This window comes from Danio rerio, chromosome 1, assembly GCF_052040795.2.
Source record: "Danio rerio strain M-AB ecotype USA chromosome 1, GRCz13ab, whole genome shotgun sequence".
In the NCBI taxonomy this organism is placed as follows: Eukaryota; Metazoa; Chordata; class Actinopteri; order Cypriniformes; family Danionidae; genus Danio; species Danio rerio.
The window spans coordinates 19415001-19430000 of record NC_141021.1 but is presented as its reverse complement, the minus strand read 5'-3'; the positions used below and the strand labels follow the sequence as shown (position 1 = coordinate 19430000).

The window sequence follows — 15000 nt, the reverse complement described above, 5'->3', positions numbered from 1 at the left end:
GTTTCCATACCGTGCAGTTGACCAGCCAAACATTAAAGTACAATTTGCTGCGATCGCCGGTTTTCCCAATGTCATCGGAGCGATCTACTGCACGCACATTGCTATAAAGGCGCCATCTAAAGACAAATTTGCATACATGAATTGGAAACACTTCCATTTAATAAATGTGCAAATAATATGTGAGGCTCAAATGGGGAGAAGGGAGGGAGGGGTTTTGCGATCCTGCAAATGCACTCAGTTTCACGTTAATTTGGATGTACAAAGAGAATATGTGTGGGATTCACGTACGCAGTGTTTCATATATCTGAATTTTTTTACTGCGTACGCATATTTACGGCTTTGTGTGTACGCAATGTTTTAGTATTAAATAAACGCAAGTCTTCATACGTGAGACCCCAGGTCACTACATGATGCTGGTGGTGGAAAATGTTTCCTGACTTGCTCCTCCAAAACACCCTAAAGTGGCTCAATAATATTAATATAATTATAATCTGGTGACTGTGCAGGCCATGGGAGATGTTCAACTTTACTCTCATGTTCATCAAACCACTCTGTCACCAGTCTTGCCGTGTATATTGGTGCATTATGATCCTATACATGGCACCACCTTCAAGATACAACCATTTTGAACCATTGGTTGCACATGCTTCTCCAGAACGGTTTTGTAGTCCTTGGCAGTGATGGGCTTATCTAGCACAAGTATTAGACAATAGAATGCTATGATGTTGCAGCCCAAACCATCAATATCCACCTATTGTTTCAACCTAGGCATGCAACAGTTTGGGTGGTACGCTTCTTTGGGGCTTCTCCACAACATAACTCTCCTGGATGTGGGAAAAACAGTGAAGGTGGACTCACCAGAGAACAATACATGTTTTACATTGTCCACAACCCAAGATTTCTTGTGTTTGATTAAGATTTCCGCTGCTGGCACTATTGAAATAGACGATTGACATTGGCACAAATGACCAAAGGTTTGGCTTTAGCTGCCCGGGCCATGCATACTGACCCTGTGTAGCTCCTAATGAACAGTTTTTGTGGAAACAGGAGAGTTAAGGTGCACATTGAGATTTGCAGTGGGTTGGGCAGCTTCCTCTTGAATCCCCAGTTACTGCTGTTGGATGTGGTTCATAATTGTATGCTGACATTACCCTGGATACTGTGGCTCCTGATACATCACAAAGACTTTATGTACTATTAAACTGCTAATTAAACCTTCACATTCTGCTCTTACTAGTGGAATGTGAAATCAATGAAGATTGGCCATCAGGCTGGTCAAATTTAGCCATGAAACCTCCAACACTAAATTGCCAGTGTTTCAGTTTCATTGTCCAAACCCTGTCTTGAATGGAAAACATCTTAGAGAGCTTTAGTTTAGACAAGTTGGTCCAAGAGCTTACATTGTATGAGGGCAGACCTAACATATTTTTAGAGAATCTATTTATTTATTTTTTGCTCCCTTTTTTTGTACCCCTCAAAATGAAACCCCACCTATAACAGCTTCTACCTCAAACATAAATGTATCCACTTCTTCCTGGATATCTTTATGGGTTAACATTTTGCCATCCTCGTCTTTTGTTTTCAACAGCATATCTAGGAAAGCCCGCCTTTTCCTCATCCCCTGATCTGATTCGCTGTCGGACTCAACGTAAGATAAGTACTCAGCTCTCTCATTGATCACCTGTGTGATAGAAAAACACATGACAAATCAGAATAAGGAAATTACTTGAATGAATGTGGACAAGCACATTAAAGACACTCACACTCTCTGTGAAGGAATGGAGGATCTTCAGACTACGGTTATGTTCTCTGCCTTCACCAACATAGTTATACACAAAGTCAGGCCAGTACCAAGGCATCCTCTGCCGCCTGGTGATGATGTCACTCATTCTGCACCAAACAGAAATGCAAATAAAAATAGAATCAAAAGAAATAGACTGTTTAGAATACCAACAAAACTCACATTAAAATGAAAATCCTATCATTATTTACTCACTCTAAGGACTTTACTTTTAATCAGGAATCACCAAACTTGATCCTGGAGGTCCAGTGTCCTGCAGATTTTAGCTCAAACACTAATCAAACACACCTGAACAAGCTAATCGAGGTTTTACTACAGTAGGAATACTTGAAACATCCAGGCAGGTGTGTTGAGGCAAGTTGGAGCTAAACCCTGCAGGGCACCTGTACGAGATTGGTGACCCCTGTTCGAGATTGGTGACCCCTGTTCTAAATCATCTTTGGAATTAAATGAAGATATTCATTCATTCATTTTCCTTCGGCTTAGTCCCTTTTTCAGGGGTCACCACAGCAGAATGAACCGACAACTATTCCAGCATATGTTTTACGCAGCGGATGCCCCTACAGCCACAACCAGTACTGCGAAACACCTGTACACTATGACATTCACACATGCACTCACACACTACTGCCAATTCAGTTTATTCAATTGACTTGTAGCATGAGTTTGGGCTGTGGGGTAAACCAGAGCACCCAGAGTGAACCCACGCCTACACGAGGAGAACATGCAAACTGGCAGGACTTGAACCAGCAACCATCTTGCTGTCAGGTGACAGTGCTAACCACTGAGCCACCACACACCCTTAAATGAAGATTTTTTTATTGGAATCACTTTATACATCAAAAGATCATATTATAAATATATATGAATTGAGAGGTTTTATCCATTTTGGGACTTCTCTTATGAGTCATACTATTAATTGAACATGTGTTTAGTCTTCACACTGAAACCGTGAACAGCAAATAATATTAGGTGTATTTCAGTTTGGTCCCAGCTCTAGCATGCTTGCTTAACATTCAGACATGATTCAACCTCTGTTTTTGTTTGCTGACTAATGTTTATAGGTGAATAAAAGCGTGAATTAAATCTGTTCATCATATTGACCTTATTCTAAAATGTGGCAATGCGCCTGTTTTCGCGATTGTCTTAGAACTTCTGATTCAGTCGCCTATGGGAGAAATGACTAGGAATGATAAATGGCAGAAAACGGTCAAACTACTTGCTCTACAAACAAATGTTTGCATGACTATACAGACCAAGTATAATAATATAAGAAGAAAATATCAAATTGCTACACCAAGCAGCGTAATGAGCAGTTTTTAACGTCAAAAAATGAATGGAAGTGAATTAGACCGGAAGTCAAAAAGCCAAAAAGATTCAAATGGCAGCGCCCGCTCGTCGGCAGAGAATATAAGGTGAATAAAACAGGTGAGTGCTATCTAACGAGTCTGAAGAGCTTGATTAGCTGGTTCAGGTGTGCCTTATTAGGGTTAGAGATAAAAGCTTCATGCTTTGTTGTAAATACTATCACTTTGAGATGGCAACACATGATGTACTTTTCTGTTCTGTTCTGTTCTGTTCTGTTCTGTTCTGTTCTGTTCTGTTCTGTTCTGTTCTGTTCTGTTCTGTTCTGTTCTGTTCTGTTCTGTTCATGCCTTTAGACTTCAAGTGGCACCAATTCAGAAAACTCCAAGTTTACAAGTAGTAATCGCGAGTTCTACAAGGATGTGATCTCAATTTACCATACTAAATCTCATAAATTATGATAATTTGTTCCACTGTGGCTTGAAAACACTTAAAACTCCACACACAGATTAAGACAGACCTGATAAAAAGTGACTGTCTTTTTAGAAGACTTTTATTAAACTTTGGTTATTATGAATCTTTTTTTTATGGCTTTATGAACTTTGGAAGAGTCAAAGCTCTGGGTAAATAAACTTTAAATGCTAGGCCAAAATTTCTTGGATTTGATATCTTCATTTGAGCTCTGAAGATGAACAACATAAGGGTAAGTTAATTTTCCTTTGCTTCAGCTATGACAAGCCCAATTTACAGCACTCTGACAGATGCCAACAAAAGCAGACAAGCACCAGAATACATGTAATTAGTTGTCGGATGTTTCATGACCAGACAAACTGACAAGTGCTTATTCAGAATGTTTAGTTGTCAAATTGAAAATGCATGCCTCATTTATCCAACAGTAGACAGTCCTATAAGATTTAGGACACGAAAAAAACATGACTTTGCCTGAATTGCATATCTTGTGCATAAATGTGGACATTTAAGCTTCTTAGTAGAGTTTAATACGTTTGGGCAAGGGTACGTTTGATTTAGTGCTTTTCACAGATCATTAAAGCTTTCCAGAAATCGCTGACAGCTCCGTTAAATAGTTGGATACAAAAAAAGAGAGTGTTTACTTTATATTTATTTCTTTTAATTAATAATACAATCTAGAATTACTTTGAAATATTTCACCCTGGATCAACTCACATAAAGATTCAGTCTTCCATTGTGGCCTTTAGTCCATTCAAACAAACATGACCATGGCATAAAAGCGCATGACTCCGTTAAACACACACAGACATTTGCACATTACAAACTATTATTGATTTGAACTCAAATGTACAACCATACATCTGTTATCCACCCTACATGTCCCGGCCATTTAATTTATAATAAAACCCACTTACCTGTACACAGTGCGCACATACTCTGAGTCATAGTTGCTCTGTGCATAGATTCTCTTTCCCATGGCAGTTTCTGAAATGTAATTAGTTTATTAATTTGATAGGCTACTTAATACATCTACATTGCAATTTAAATAAAACAAAAGAATGGAATGTAGAATACTTAAATGCACAAGATTGGAGTATTTTGTCATAAAACATACTCCAAAATGCAATAATTTTGAATTACAATAATTCAGAATATATTTTTTCCTAAAAGATTAATTTTGTGATCCTCTCACTATACTAAACCATTAAAGAGAGTTCACTAAAATGTAAAACTGTGTCATCATTTACTCCCCCATCCCGTTTTAAACATGTTTGAGTTTCTTTCTTCCGTTAAACGCAAATGAAGATATTTTGAAATTAGCTGGAAACCCGTAACTACTGACTTCTATAGTAGAAAAAAAAAACACACTATGGAGGTCAATAGCAACAGGTTTCCAGCTTTCTTCATAAGGATTTTTTAGAGTTCATCAGAATAAATATACAGAATGACAAAAGTGGTTTGAAATGTTGAGTATGAGTGAGTAAATTTACATTTTAGTTGAACTAAACACGCAAACAAATTGTTTAAGAAAACCTTTAAACATTACTATAAAATACATTATATTATATTATGTTATATTATGTTATATTATATTATATTATATTATATTATATTATATTATATTATATTATATTATAAAAATCACACAAACCACAGATGATGTCAAGGGCACAGAGAGTGATGTGGCTAAAGCAGTTAAATGGGCCCTTTCCGGCTTGCTTCTCTAGTTTCTCTATGAGCACCTCTGCTTGCTCATTCATCACCTCCAGGAACTCAGTTAGTATGGAGAAATGAAATGTTGGAGTCAGCATCTTGCGTCTGCGTCTCCACTTATCCCCAGTACTAACCAAAGGAAAAATAAAAATGAATGTATTTCCTATGTTTGACCTGTGGTTCTGCGGCAAGCAAATGAACAATCCAAATAATGCTACCCAGGCTCATCATTGGTTCAGCTGTCTTTTTTTGCGAAACCACAAACACTTGAACACACATTTGACTGCAGTTTGGCCATACAGCCTGCTTTTCTGGCATGATCAGATTTCTTAGTATAGTGGCTCATTTTTGTATGATGTTGTGTTTTGATGGGGAGTGCTCTGGTTCAAGTCTAGTGAAGCTCAGTTCCATAAAAAGAGATCAAGCAATGTAAAATAAAGCTGAATGTGGTCAAAGCGTGAATGTTTGCTTTTGAAAACACAAAGGGTTGGGTTTACGAAAGCATTTATGTCAGTGGTTTACTATGTGAGCTGTACAACAAGCCCTGCCTTCATGTGAGCATGTACAAGAACATGTATTTGACATGTACCATAAGTAAAATGATTTGAGATTCACACAAAAAAATGTAGACAGCACCCTCTAGTGGATTTGTTTGCTGAAATGTGCAACAAAGTGTACATGGAGCAGCATTTTATGTTGAGCAAAAAATGTTGGCTGAGGTACATTTTCCACTGAGCCTGGTTAAAATTACAAGTTTCATCTTGAGTTTGCATTTAATTGTAAATCAATATTATTTATGGATATTTGAAAATAACTTGCAAAGTCATAACAATAGAATTAAAAATGTAAACAGTGTCCTCTAGTGGATTTGTCATCTGAAATGTGCAACAGAATGTAACTAGAGCAACATATTTTATGTTTCACTAAAATGAATGCTGTGGTAATATTTACAAAGAGCCTGACTGAAATATTATGTTTTCATTTGAGTTTACATGAAATTATAAATGTGTATTCTTTATAGATATTTGCAAATAACATGCAAGGTCATAATAATATATGTCTATCATTTTATTAAGAGTAGAAATTATTTGTATTAAGTAAAGAGCTTACCTTGTGAGTAGTCCTGTTCCTAGCCAGGGGTGCAGAAATTGGTATGCATAGGCCTTGTCAATGTGAACAGGATTATTTAGGACTGTCTGTATACGTAGTAGGATTTGCCAAAAGCAATATATAAAAAAAGAAAAAAATAAACCATCAAAGCTTGTAAAATTGCCTTTGTATAAATGAGTGGTACCACTTGGTTAATGCAAAAGCCTATAGAGATGTTCTTGTCATGTAAATTAAAACTGAACACATAAAAAGCTTTCTGTTTTTAAACATTTAAAATCTATTTTCCAGTAATGACTGCTGAAATTAACTAAAATGATGGCTCCTCTGACAAGACACACTTTTTTCCCCTTAACTGTTACTAACTGTTAACTAACTAGTTAACTAGTTTTGATCTGATTAATTGTGTTTTCTGATTATATTAATACAGTGAATCCTGCATGATTTGCACTTATACTTGGACTTTAATACTGTATTCTCTTTGAATATATTCTCTATTCTTTCATATGATTCTTATACAGTATGTTTATTAGTTTCTATAAAGATAACATGCATAAAATACACTATCATTTTCTTTTACATAATGCAGTCATCAAATTTGTGGTGCCTATAAATAAGCTTGTTACCAAGGTTATCTTTATCTTCAAACATTCTCTTATGAAATGCACTAGGTCAAAGATCCTAAACATAACAGAGGAGTGTTTGTGTCCTTTTGTCTTCTGTAAGGGCAAGTGAACGATACCTCAACTGTCTCAGCATGAAATAGGATGAGAAATGGAATAGGTCCAATCCATATTTTGAGTAGTGGAGAATTCTGGAATTCAGTTGTGTATCCAACCAACTGGAGAAAGAAATCTGAAATATTTACAATTACAATTTCTATTACAAAGACTATAACAAGTTCTTGGAAGTTCTATTTTTATAGGGTTTACTGCACTGAATAAAACAACACATTGGATTTACTGAATTGTTTAAGGTTGCAAAAGATTTGCAGGCTGACTTTAAACAAACAAGTTAAACTGAACATTACTAAATTAAATTAGTTTGTCTAAATTCAGCCCATATAAATTGTCTGCAACAATAACCGTAAAAAACATTTAGCAAATCTAATGAATATTTTTATTACTTTTTTGTGTGTGCTTGATTAGAATTGCATTTTTATTATCATTTTATCTTACCTTATTATCGTGGATTAGTTTGTATTTTACATATGTTAACCAATGACGACAAAATGTTCTTGAGTTGCTGAGAAAAAAAAGAAATTGACAGATAAGCTCCTCTCACCTCCGTTCGATTTAAACTGCAGCGCGTTCCCGATAAACGGAAATGTGTTTCCAATGCCCGGGATGGGCTTCAGCTCTTTCCATTTGTGCAGATAGCTTTTCAGCAGCTGGTAGGTGATATATGCAAAGCAAATAACACAAACTGATGCAGCCACAAACCCATAAGTATACACGCCGACAAACGCGACCATATTGTCACCGAGTTGTCTGTGTCTGTATGACCTCTCCAGTGTTTTAATCTATAGTGTACTGGACTTTGGATCATCCAGGCAAAAATTCCTCTTGCTACTGCAGAAACTTTCACAAGATTTATGAAATGGAAAACTAAAAATGGGTATATGTAAAAAGCTCATGTCTGCACGTTTCTCAGTTTCTTTAGTTAATTGTTTCTTTAGCAAAGAACAAAATATTTGTAAAGTAAACCCTCAGTCCAGTCCTCTATCACCTTCAAGTGCTTAGGCTTAAGCAGTTGAATATGTCCCCTCTTCCAAGTTTTCACTTCTATCTATTTATCCATCTATCCATCCATCCATCCATCCATCCATGTTGTAAAGGACATTTTTTTTCTAGTTTGCCAGAAAATGATAACTTCAGTCATTCTGTAGTCCCTGAGAAAGAGACCATGTGCATAAAAGTTCATAGAGAGTATTTTTTTTATGTTGAATTAAAACTTTAAAATTGTTTAAACAAAAAATAGTTTTAATTTAAATATTTGTGACATTTGGTTATTTTTATAGGCTATGCTTTATTATAAATCTTATAATTTTCTCCATTTCAAACCAAAGTCTCCATTACTTGTCCCATACATGTTGTTAGGTAGTTTCTTGTATCCGATATATGTGACTTGATCTGATCTGAAAATATTGCATTATATCCTACAACATAAAAATCATACTACATTTAGCTTATATAATAGCCCATTGATTGCACTTGCCTGTTCTGGTAGAAGTAAATTTGAGCATCTTGCCAAAAATGAATATGTTGGAATAATGCCAGGGACAGGTTTTAGTTCTCTCCATTTATGAATATAATCTTTCAATGTGTTGTTAATGTCAGCACAAAATAAATTGACACAACAATCATGTTCATATAATAGATCGGCAAGTTCCATTTCCATTTTTTTTTTAGACCTGTGTAGTGTTTTTTAGAGGAGCTCCTCATCTGTTTAATGATGACTGGATGTTGTGCAACCCCTTATGCCATGGGATTAGCTAAGATTTTCAATTACAATTATTATTTTATTCTGCACATTCATTTCATCAAAATCTTCCTTCAAAAGGTTCCTTGTAAAATACTGACACATTACAGTCAATATAATATTTAGGCCTATAATACATCACAAGCAAGATAAGGGCTCATTATCACACATGGCAATATCTCAGTCATTACAAGATTGTGTTTAATAGTTGATAGCAATATGATAAATGTACATTCTTTACACATGGTGATTTTATTTCTTTTTTAAATCACTCTTAAAGCTTGAAAACCACTGCTCTACAGCATGTGTTTATAATAAATTGTTTGTATGATTCTTGGATGGTAAGAAATATTCCGTGAACTAAGGAAGGCAGAGTGGATTTAATTTTAAGAACGACCACTGGGTGGCTGCCTTGTACAATTTAACTGGTTAGCATTCTAACATAGGTAAACTGCATTCTTAGGGCCTACATTGACACGGTTTAGCATAAATACTGCATGGTTTAAATAACAGACTTGACTACTCCACTTTATTTTTGTTTGGGAAACAAAAATAGTTCCTTGAAAATTTTAATGGAATAATAAATATATACTGTACAATGCTGCTGGAAAGTTTGTGAACCCCTTGCAGAATTGAAGAAAATGTGAAAAAAAAACATTAAGAACAACCACTTTTAAACAGGATGAAGATGAGCACATTTTTCTTCTTGTTCTTCTGCCTTTTGGAGGCAACAGAACTTTTCCCAGAAAACAAATGAAGTACAATATACTGTACCTTGATCCCTGAATTCCAAAAGTTTCAACAAACATTCATTCATTTTCTGTTTGGCTTAGTCCCTTTATTAATCTGGGGTTGCCACAGTCGAATGAACCGCCAACTTATCCAGTTTTACACAGCTGATGCTCTTCCAGCTGCAACCTCCACTACAGACATTTTAGCCAAGTCAATTCACCTGTACTGCATGTCTTTGGAGTTGTGGGAGAAAGCACCCGGAGGAAACCCATGCCAACATAGAGAGAACACATAAAAGCCAACTGACCCAGCCGAGACTCGAACCAGCAACCCTTCTTGCTGTGAGGCAAACGTGCTACTCACTTCACCACCGTGCAGCCTTTCAACAACCAATGGTTCACAAAACTTTGCAGGCAGATATTTAAAAAGTTTTTTTTTTTTTTTTGTGAACTACGCTATACCCAGGGCAGTTGGCTTTTGTCTGCATAAGTGTCTTGTTTGGATTTCCAATGAGATTATGCAATTGTGACCACAAAAGAAAATAAAGTAGTGAAACTTTCAGTATCATGGGAGCGATTCGATTAATTTGACAGTTTAAAAGCAAAAAATGTACAGCACTACTTATTGAAAAAAATTCTAGTTGACCTTGTTTGTAGAGGCTAATGCTGAGCGGAGTTTCTGATGAAATGCTGGGATGCGTTCCTTGTGTAAAGGCCAGTAGAGGACACATTTAGGCTTCAACATGCCACGACGAAGATGAAGAGAGCGATTCAGGTTGTAATCAGTTACATCTTCCAAGAAAATCAGGATCAGTGAGTCGCGGTTATCCTCCATTACATGATGAAGTGCATGATGGGCTTTGAATCTGCAGAGTTGAGAGAGGAAAACATTGACACTTCTGAACTTTTGAATTTTCAAAAATACCTGTGCATTGTAACTTGAAACAGGGAAAACATGGTTAAAATGTTTTATTTTTATTTTGAGTATCCAAAACTACACCTTTAAGAACTGAAAAGGATCAGCAAATTGCATTTGATTTAATGGTGACTAAATATACATTTAACTATGCCTTTTAAATTTGTTTTATTGTTTAAATAATTAAGATCATTTTACTTACTGCCTACACCATGGATCCTTTAGTAGCATTTCTGTTATAACAAAAATGATCTTCCTGGAGTATACCATGTTATCAACAATTGTCTCAAGACGAGAATGTCCAGGTGTAGAATCTCTCTGTTCATAGAAAAAATTTAAATCTTTGTCCTCCAGAGAGAGCAAGCTTCGTTCCACCCATGATTTATCTTCACCTGCGTGGATGATATAGGCATCAAATTGAAATCTACCTTCAGTAACTTTTGCATCCTTCAGCGACCCTAACATACGGTTTACCATTATATTCCAGTAGAACTGAATTCTCCATCCCTGGAAGTGTACCAGGAAGGATATAAACAACAACATTAACACTGCCGTACTACTCAAAATGTACAGCGCCTTAAAAGGTGTCATGTCCTTGCAGGACAAAGGATCAAAGTTCATTACAGAGTGATTAAAGTAGGCATTGGGGGTATTGCAGATATAACTTTGAGGAAATCCTGGAACGCTGGTGTTGGTGGAGTTCAGCCATTCAGAGAACCACAGGATGCTCTCACAGGTGCAGTCAAATGGGTTGTGGTCCATGTTAAGTTCTTTCAGTTTGGACAGTGGCACACCAAACGTAGCCCTTTGGACAGATGTTATAAGGTTCTTTTGAAGATGCAAATATTTTAAAGAGTTTAGGTCATCAAAAACAGAGGCATGCAACTGATCCAAGAGATTGCCACGAAGACTTAGTTCATGCAACTCAGAGAAGCCACGAAAAGCATTAGGTGGAATCTCATCGATGCCATTGTAATCCAGATTCAGATACGACAGATTTGTAGCATCCTTCAGAAACAGCACCGGACCACCAGGGTTTGCCATTTTCCACAATCTAGCTAAGTTGTTGTGCTGCATTTTCACCACTTTTAGATTATACAGACCTTCCAACAAGTCAGCATTTATGTTTGCGATATTATTATTACTGAGATCTAGGATTGTGAGGTTGACAAGTGGCCTGAAAGGAGATGGTTCCATATCTAGAGTCCCTTTTAAAGCACGACCTAGCTTTAGGGTCCTCAATGTAGAGACATGAACGAATGATGCATTGGTGAGGGAAATACTTTGCTGGTTTATAGACATGTCAATCTCTTTAATGTTAGAGAGGCCCTTGAACTCATTCCCTTGTAACTGCTGATTGATAAAATTGCGACTCATTAGTAGGTTGCTGAGATTTCCTAAACTTGAGAAGGCACCAGGCTCCAACTTGTTGATGCCCATGCCTGTAAGATTAAGAGTCTGAAGGAGTGGAGATTCTTGCAGACCAGCAAAGGTTTTATTTGTGACTGTCTTTATCCCTGTGATGCTCCAACTCAAATCCAATGTCTTCAGGTTCCGAAGGCCAGAAAAGATTTGTTCAGTTAACTCTCGGAAGGCAGTATTTGCCATACACAAATATTCCAACTGGACTAGATGTTGGAAGGAAAAGTCATCAATAACAGGTAAAGATGCATGACTCTTAATTAGGGCTTTCCGCAGGTTGAGCTGCCTTAGGTTTCCTAGTCCACTGAATGAGTCATTAGTTAGGTGTCTAATTGTGTTATGCTCCAGAGACAAAAATTCCAGTTGGGGCAACCACTGAAAGGCACCATCTACAATCTTTGAAATTCTGTTTTCACTAAGGTCCAGAACTGTGATCTTGGTCTTCTCTAGACCTTGGAAAGTTGTGTTTGACAGTGTCACCTGTTCAGTGCTCTTAAGAGAAAGGTTTCGCAAGGCTGTGTCAGCAAGTTCTTCAAAAAGACTGGTGGTAAACTGAGAGGTGAGCTTGCTGCTATCCAACACCAAGTCAGACAGTGTATCGATAGCCTTGAAACACCCATTCTCCACCTATGTTCCCAAAACAAGTAAAAAAAAAAACAGGACAGAATTGGAGTAGGAATGGTAAAGCTAGAAAGGTTTCAAGAAAATTCCACTTGAGTTTTACGTGAAAATTTCTTGATTACAACTGTTTACATAATCAAGATGCAGAGATTTAACATTTGATAGTGTATAATTATTCTAATATATGAAAGACTAACCATGTGTCCATTTAACCTCTCTCATATCAAACAAACTACAGTCTCAGTATTGTGCATGCTTTTATTGTATTGATATATTTTAATGTCATACCAGCATTCAAGTTGCCATTGGGTTTTCAGGTAATGTCGGTTATCAATACAAAAGTTATTCAAAGTTATTACATCATTAGAGCAAAGTCCAATTGTCTGGTTAGCAAAATGTCGGGTTTCTAGCAGTTTTCCAAAGTAAGTAAACACTAACTTTGACAACATTGACTCTTATGTGAAATCAGTGAAAGCAGCTTGACGTGACACATTCGGTTCCTCTTACCTTTTTAAGAATCAGAGATGAGAGAATCAGAACCCGAAATGAAGAAGAATTACTGAGAAATGAGAAGTCATTCTCTTGCAGTATGTTAATGTTATTTCCAGAGAGAACCAGGGTCACCAGGTTTGGCAGCTGAGGTTCTGTTCCCAGTTTAGCAGATGTCAGTTTGTTTCGAGATACATCCAACCATGTTAAATTCTATGAAGGAAGAACATGTTAATAAAGCATATTTATCTGTAAGACCATAACACACTTGAAAAAGTAATTTTTGGTGTAAGAACCTAGAGATGGGCTTATCAATGTTGATCAGACTATTAATATTATTCTTAAATAATAAGAAAAAATCCTTAAACATCCTTAAAACATCCTTAAATAATAAGAAAAAAACATTCATTAGAATGGCACACCATATTCACATATTCAGTTGCATATAAAATTGTTATCAGTCAGGTTGCACAAAGAACTATGCAAATATTAGTGCTAGATAACCATATTTTAGCTGAGCCTAAATGACTATAAACATAGTTAATAAATGATAAAACAAGCACAAAAAAAACTAAACTTTCTAATGCATTTATCTATATTTTTCTTGTGTGCTAGACAATGTATCTACAATGTAAAAACATACCTTTAAGAGAGAGAATGGCTCCCCTTGTAGCTTCAGCTTATTGTCAGACAGGTCAAGTTGTGTCAAATGAAAACAGTTTTTCAGGTTTTTTTCGCTTATCAAATACACTTGATTGTGTTGCACATTAAGAAATTGCAGGTGCGGCAGAGAAAGACAGAGATCCTTTTCTATGCCAGCTAAAGAGTTGTAGCTCGCATCTATATTCACCAGATTTGTGTACATGTGTAGAGAAGACAGAGTTTTAAGTCTGTTGTGAGATACATCCAGTGTGGTAATATTTGTAGGTAAGTCCGTTGGAATTGCATCCAGATTCATATGACTACAGTCTGCTTTGGCATTCTTAATCATGCAAGCTGACTTGCGTGCATTTGTAGTGCCTGCACAGTGGGCACTAAAACAAGCGTAGAACAAGGGCAATAATATGAGTTTCATTAGATCCATATTTTCCTTCCTTTCAAAGTTTTTTCCCCTCTAAGTCAATCTGTAAAAAGCATAACTTTATTGTTGACATACAGTACACAGGCTTAAAGATTGATAGAAAAATATACAATAAAATCATAAAATATAAATAAAGACCAGAGCCTCCTGTCACATGGGGAAGTCATAAGATACTCACTCAAGTTCTTTTCAGTTTGATTTTAGTTGGTTAGAATTCTGCTCTATAATTTATGCCTAATATTTTTAAATATTTTATTAATTAACTAATAATTTAACAAGTTATTTTAGTACATCAGGTAAAAAAATGCAAATGCTGCAATATAAAATATATGAAAGTAATTTTAACCTAATGTTAGTCAAAATAAATGTTTGTTGTTTAAATTTTTGCAGTATCTGCAGTTATAATTTGCTTTTAACCTACATGAGAAGTACTACAGTATTTTATAGTATTATAGTGATTTTAAGATAGTAAATTATTATAGTAATTCTACTATAGTTGTTCTGTTAAGACAACAACTTTTGTAATATTAAAAAAAAAATGACCAAAACGCTAAGTTTTCTACAATTAGGTATATATACTACAATACATTACAGTTTACTATAGTAAAAACTGAATAGTACTGCATTTTATATTACATTTTATCAGTTCATAGTTAAAACTGCATGTAGAATACCTTCCTTTAACAAAGTGTTGTAAACAATTTTTAGTATAATGCACTTTACTACACTGGTTTAAACCACTAATATTTACTATTTAAATACTGTTTGTCTGTTCTATAAACATTATGTATATAGTTCTATATTTAAACTTTCATATATAAAGTGAGTTATGAGAAAACTAGCTATTGTCTCATTGTCATAT

General features: G+C 35.7%; 3 protein-coding genes across 5 annotated transcripts in view; 1 reads left to right on the top strand and 2 right to left on the bottom strand.

Moving 5' to 3' along the window:
• cyp4v2a (cytochrome P450, family 4, subfamily V, member 2a) overlaps positions 1 to 7897 on the bottom strand; it is a 12359-nt gene extending 4462 nt beyond the window's left edge. The window contains 7 exon segments of one of the 2 annotated variants that reach the window (NM_001077602.1): positions 1508 to 1681; positions 1764 to 1890; positions 4492 to 4561; positions 5229 to 5419; positions 6401 to 6486; positions 7140 to 7252; positions 7682 to 7897. In NM_001077602.1, the coding sequence (NP_001071070.1) occupies positions 1508 to 1681; positions 1764 to 1890; positions 4492 to 4561; positions 5229 to 5419; positions 6401 to 6486; positions 7140 to 7252; positions 7682 to 7871 (951 nt within the window). In that variant the 5' untranslated portion in view covers positions 7872 to 7897. 2 annotated transcript variants of the gene reach the window in all.
• sorbs2a (sorbin and SH3 domain containing 2a) overlaps positions 3328 to 15000 on the top strand; it is a 152662-nt gene continuing 140989 nt past the window's right edge. For both annotated transcript variants that reach the window (NM_001443154.1, NM_001443153.1), the window contains 2 exon segments: positions 3328 to 3359; positions 3440 to 3809. The gene's annotated coding sequence lies outside the window, so the exon portion shown is untranslated.
• The window catches only part of tlr3 (toll-like receptor 3), a 5284-nt gene continuing 323 nt past the window's right edge, over positions 10040 to 15000 (bottom strand). Inside the window, 4 exon segments of the mRNA NM_001013269.3 lie at positions 10040 to 10475; positions 10728 to 12574; positions 13076 to 13270; positions 13701 to 14181. Coding sequence (NP_001013287.2) covers positions 10247 to 10475; positions 10728 to 12574; positions 13076 to 13270; positions 13701 to 14141 — 2712 coding nt within the window. The 5' untranslated portion in view covers positions 14142 to 14181 and the 3' untranslated portion in view covers positions 10040 to 10246.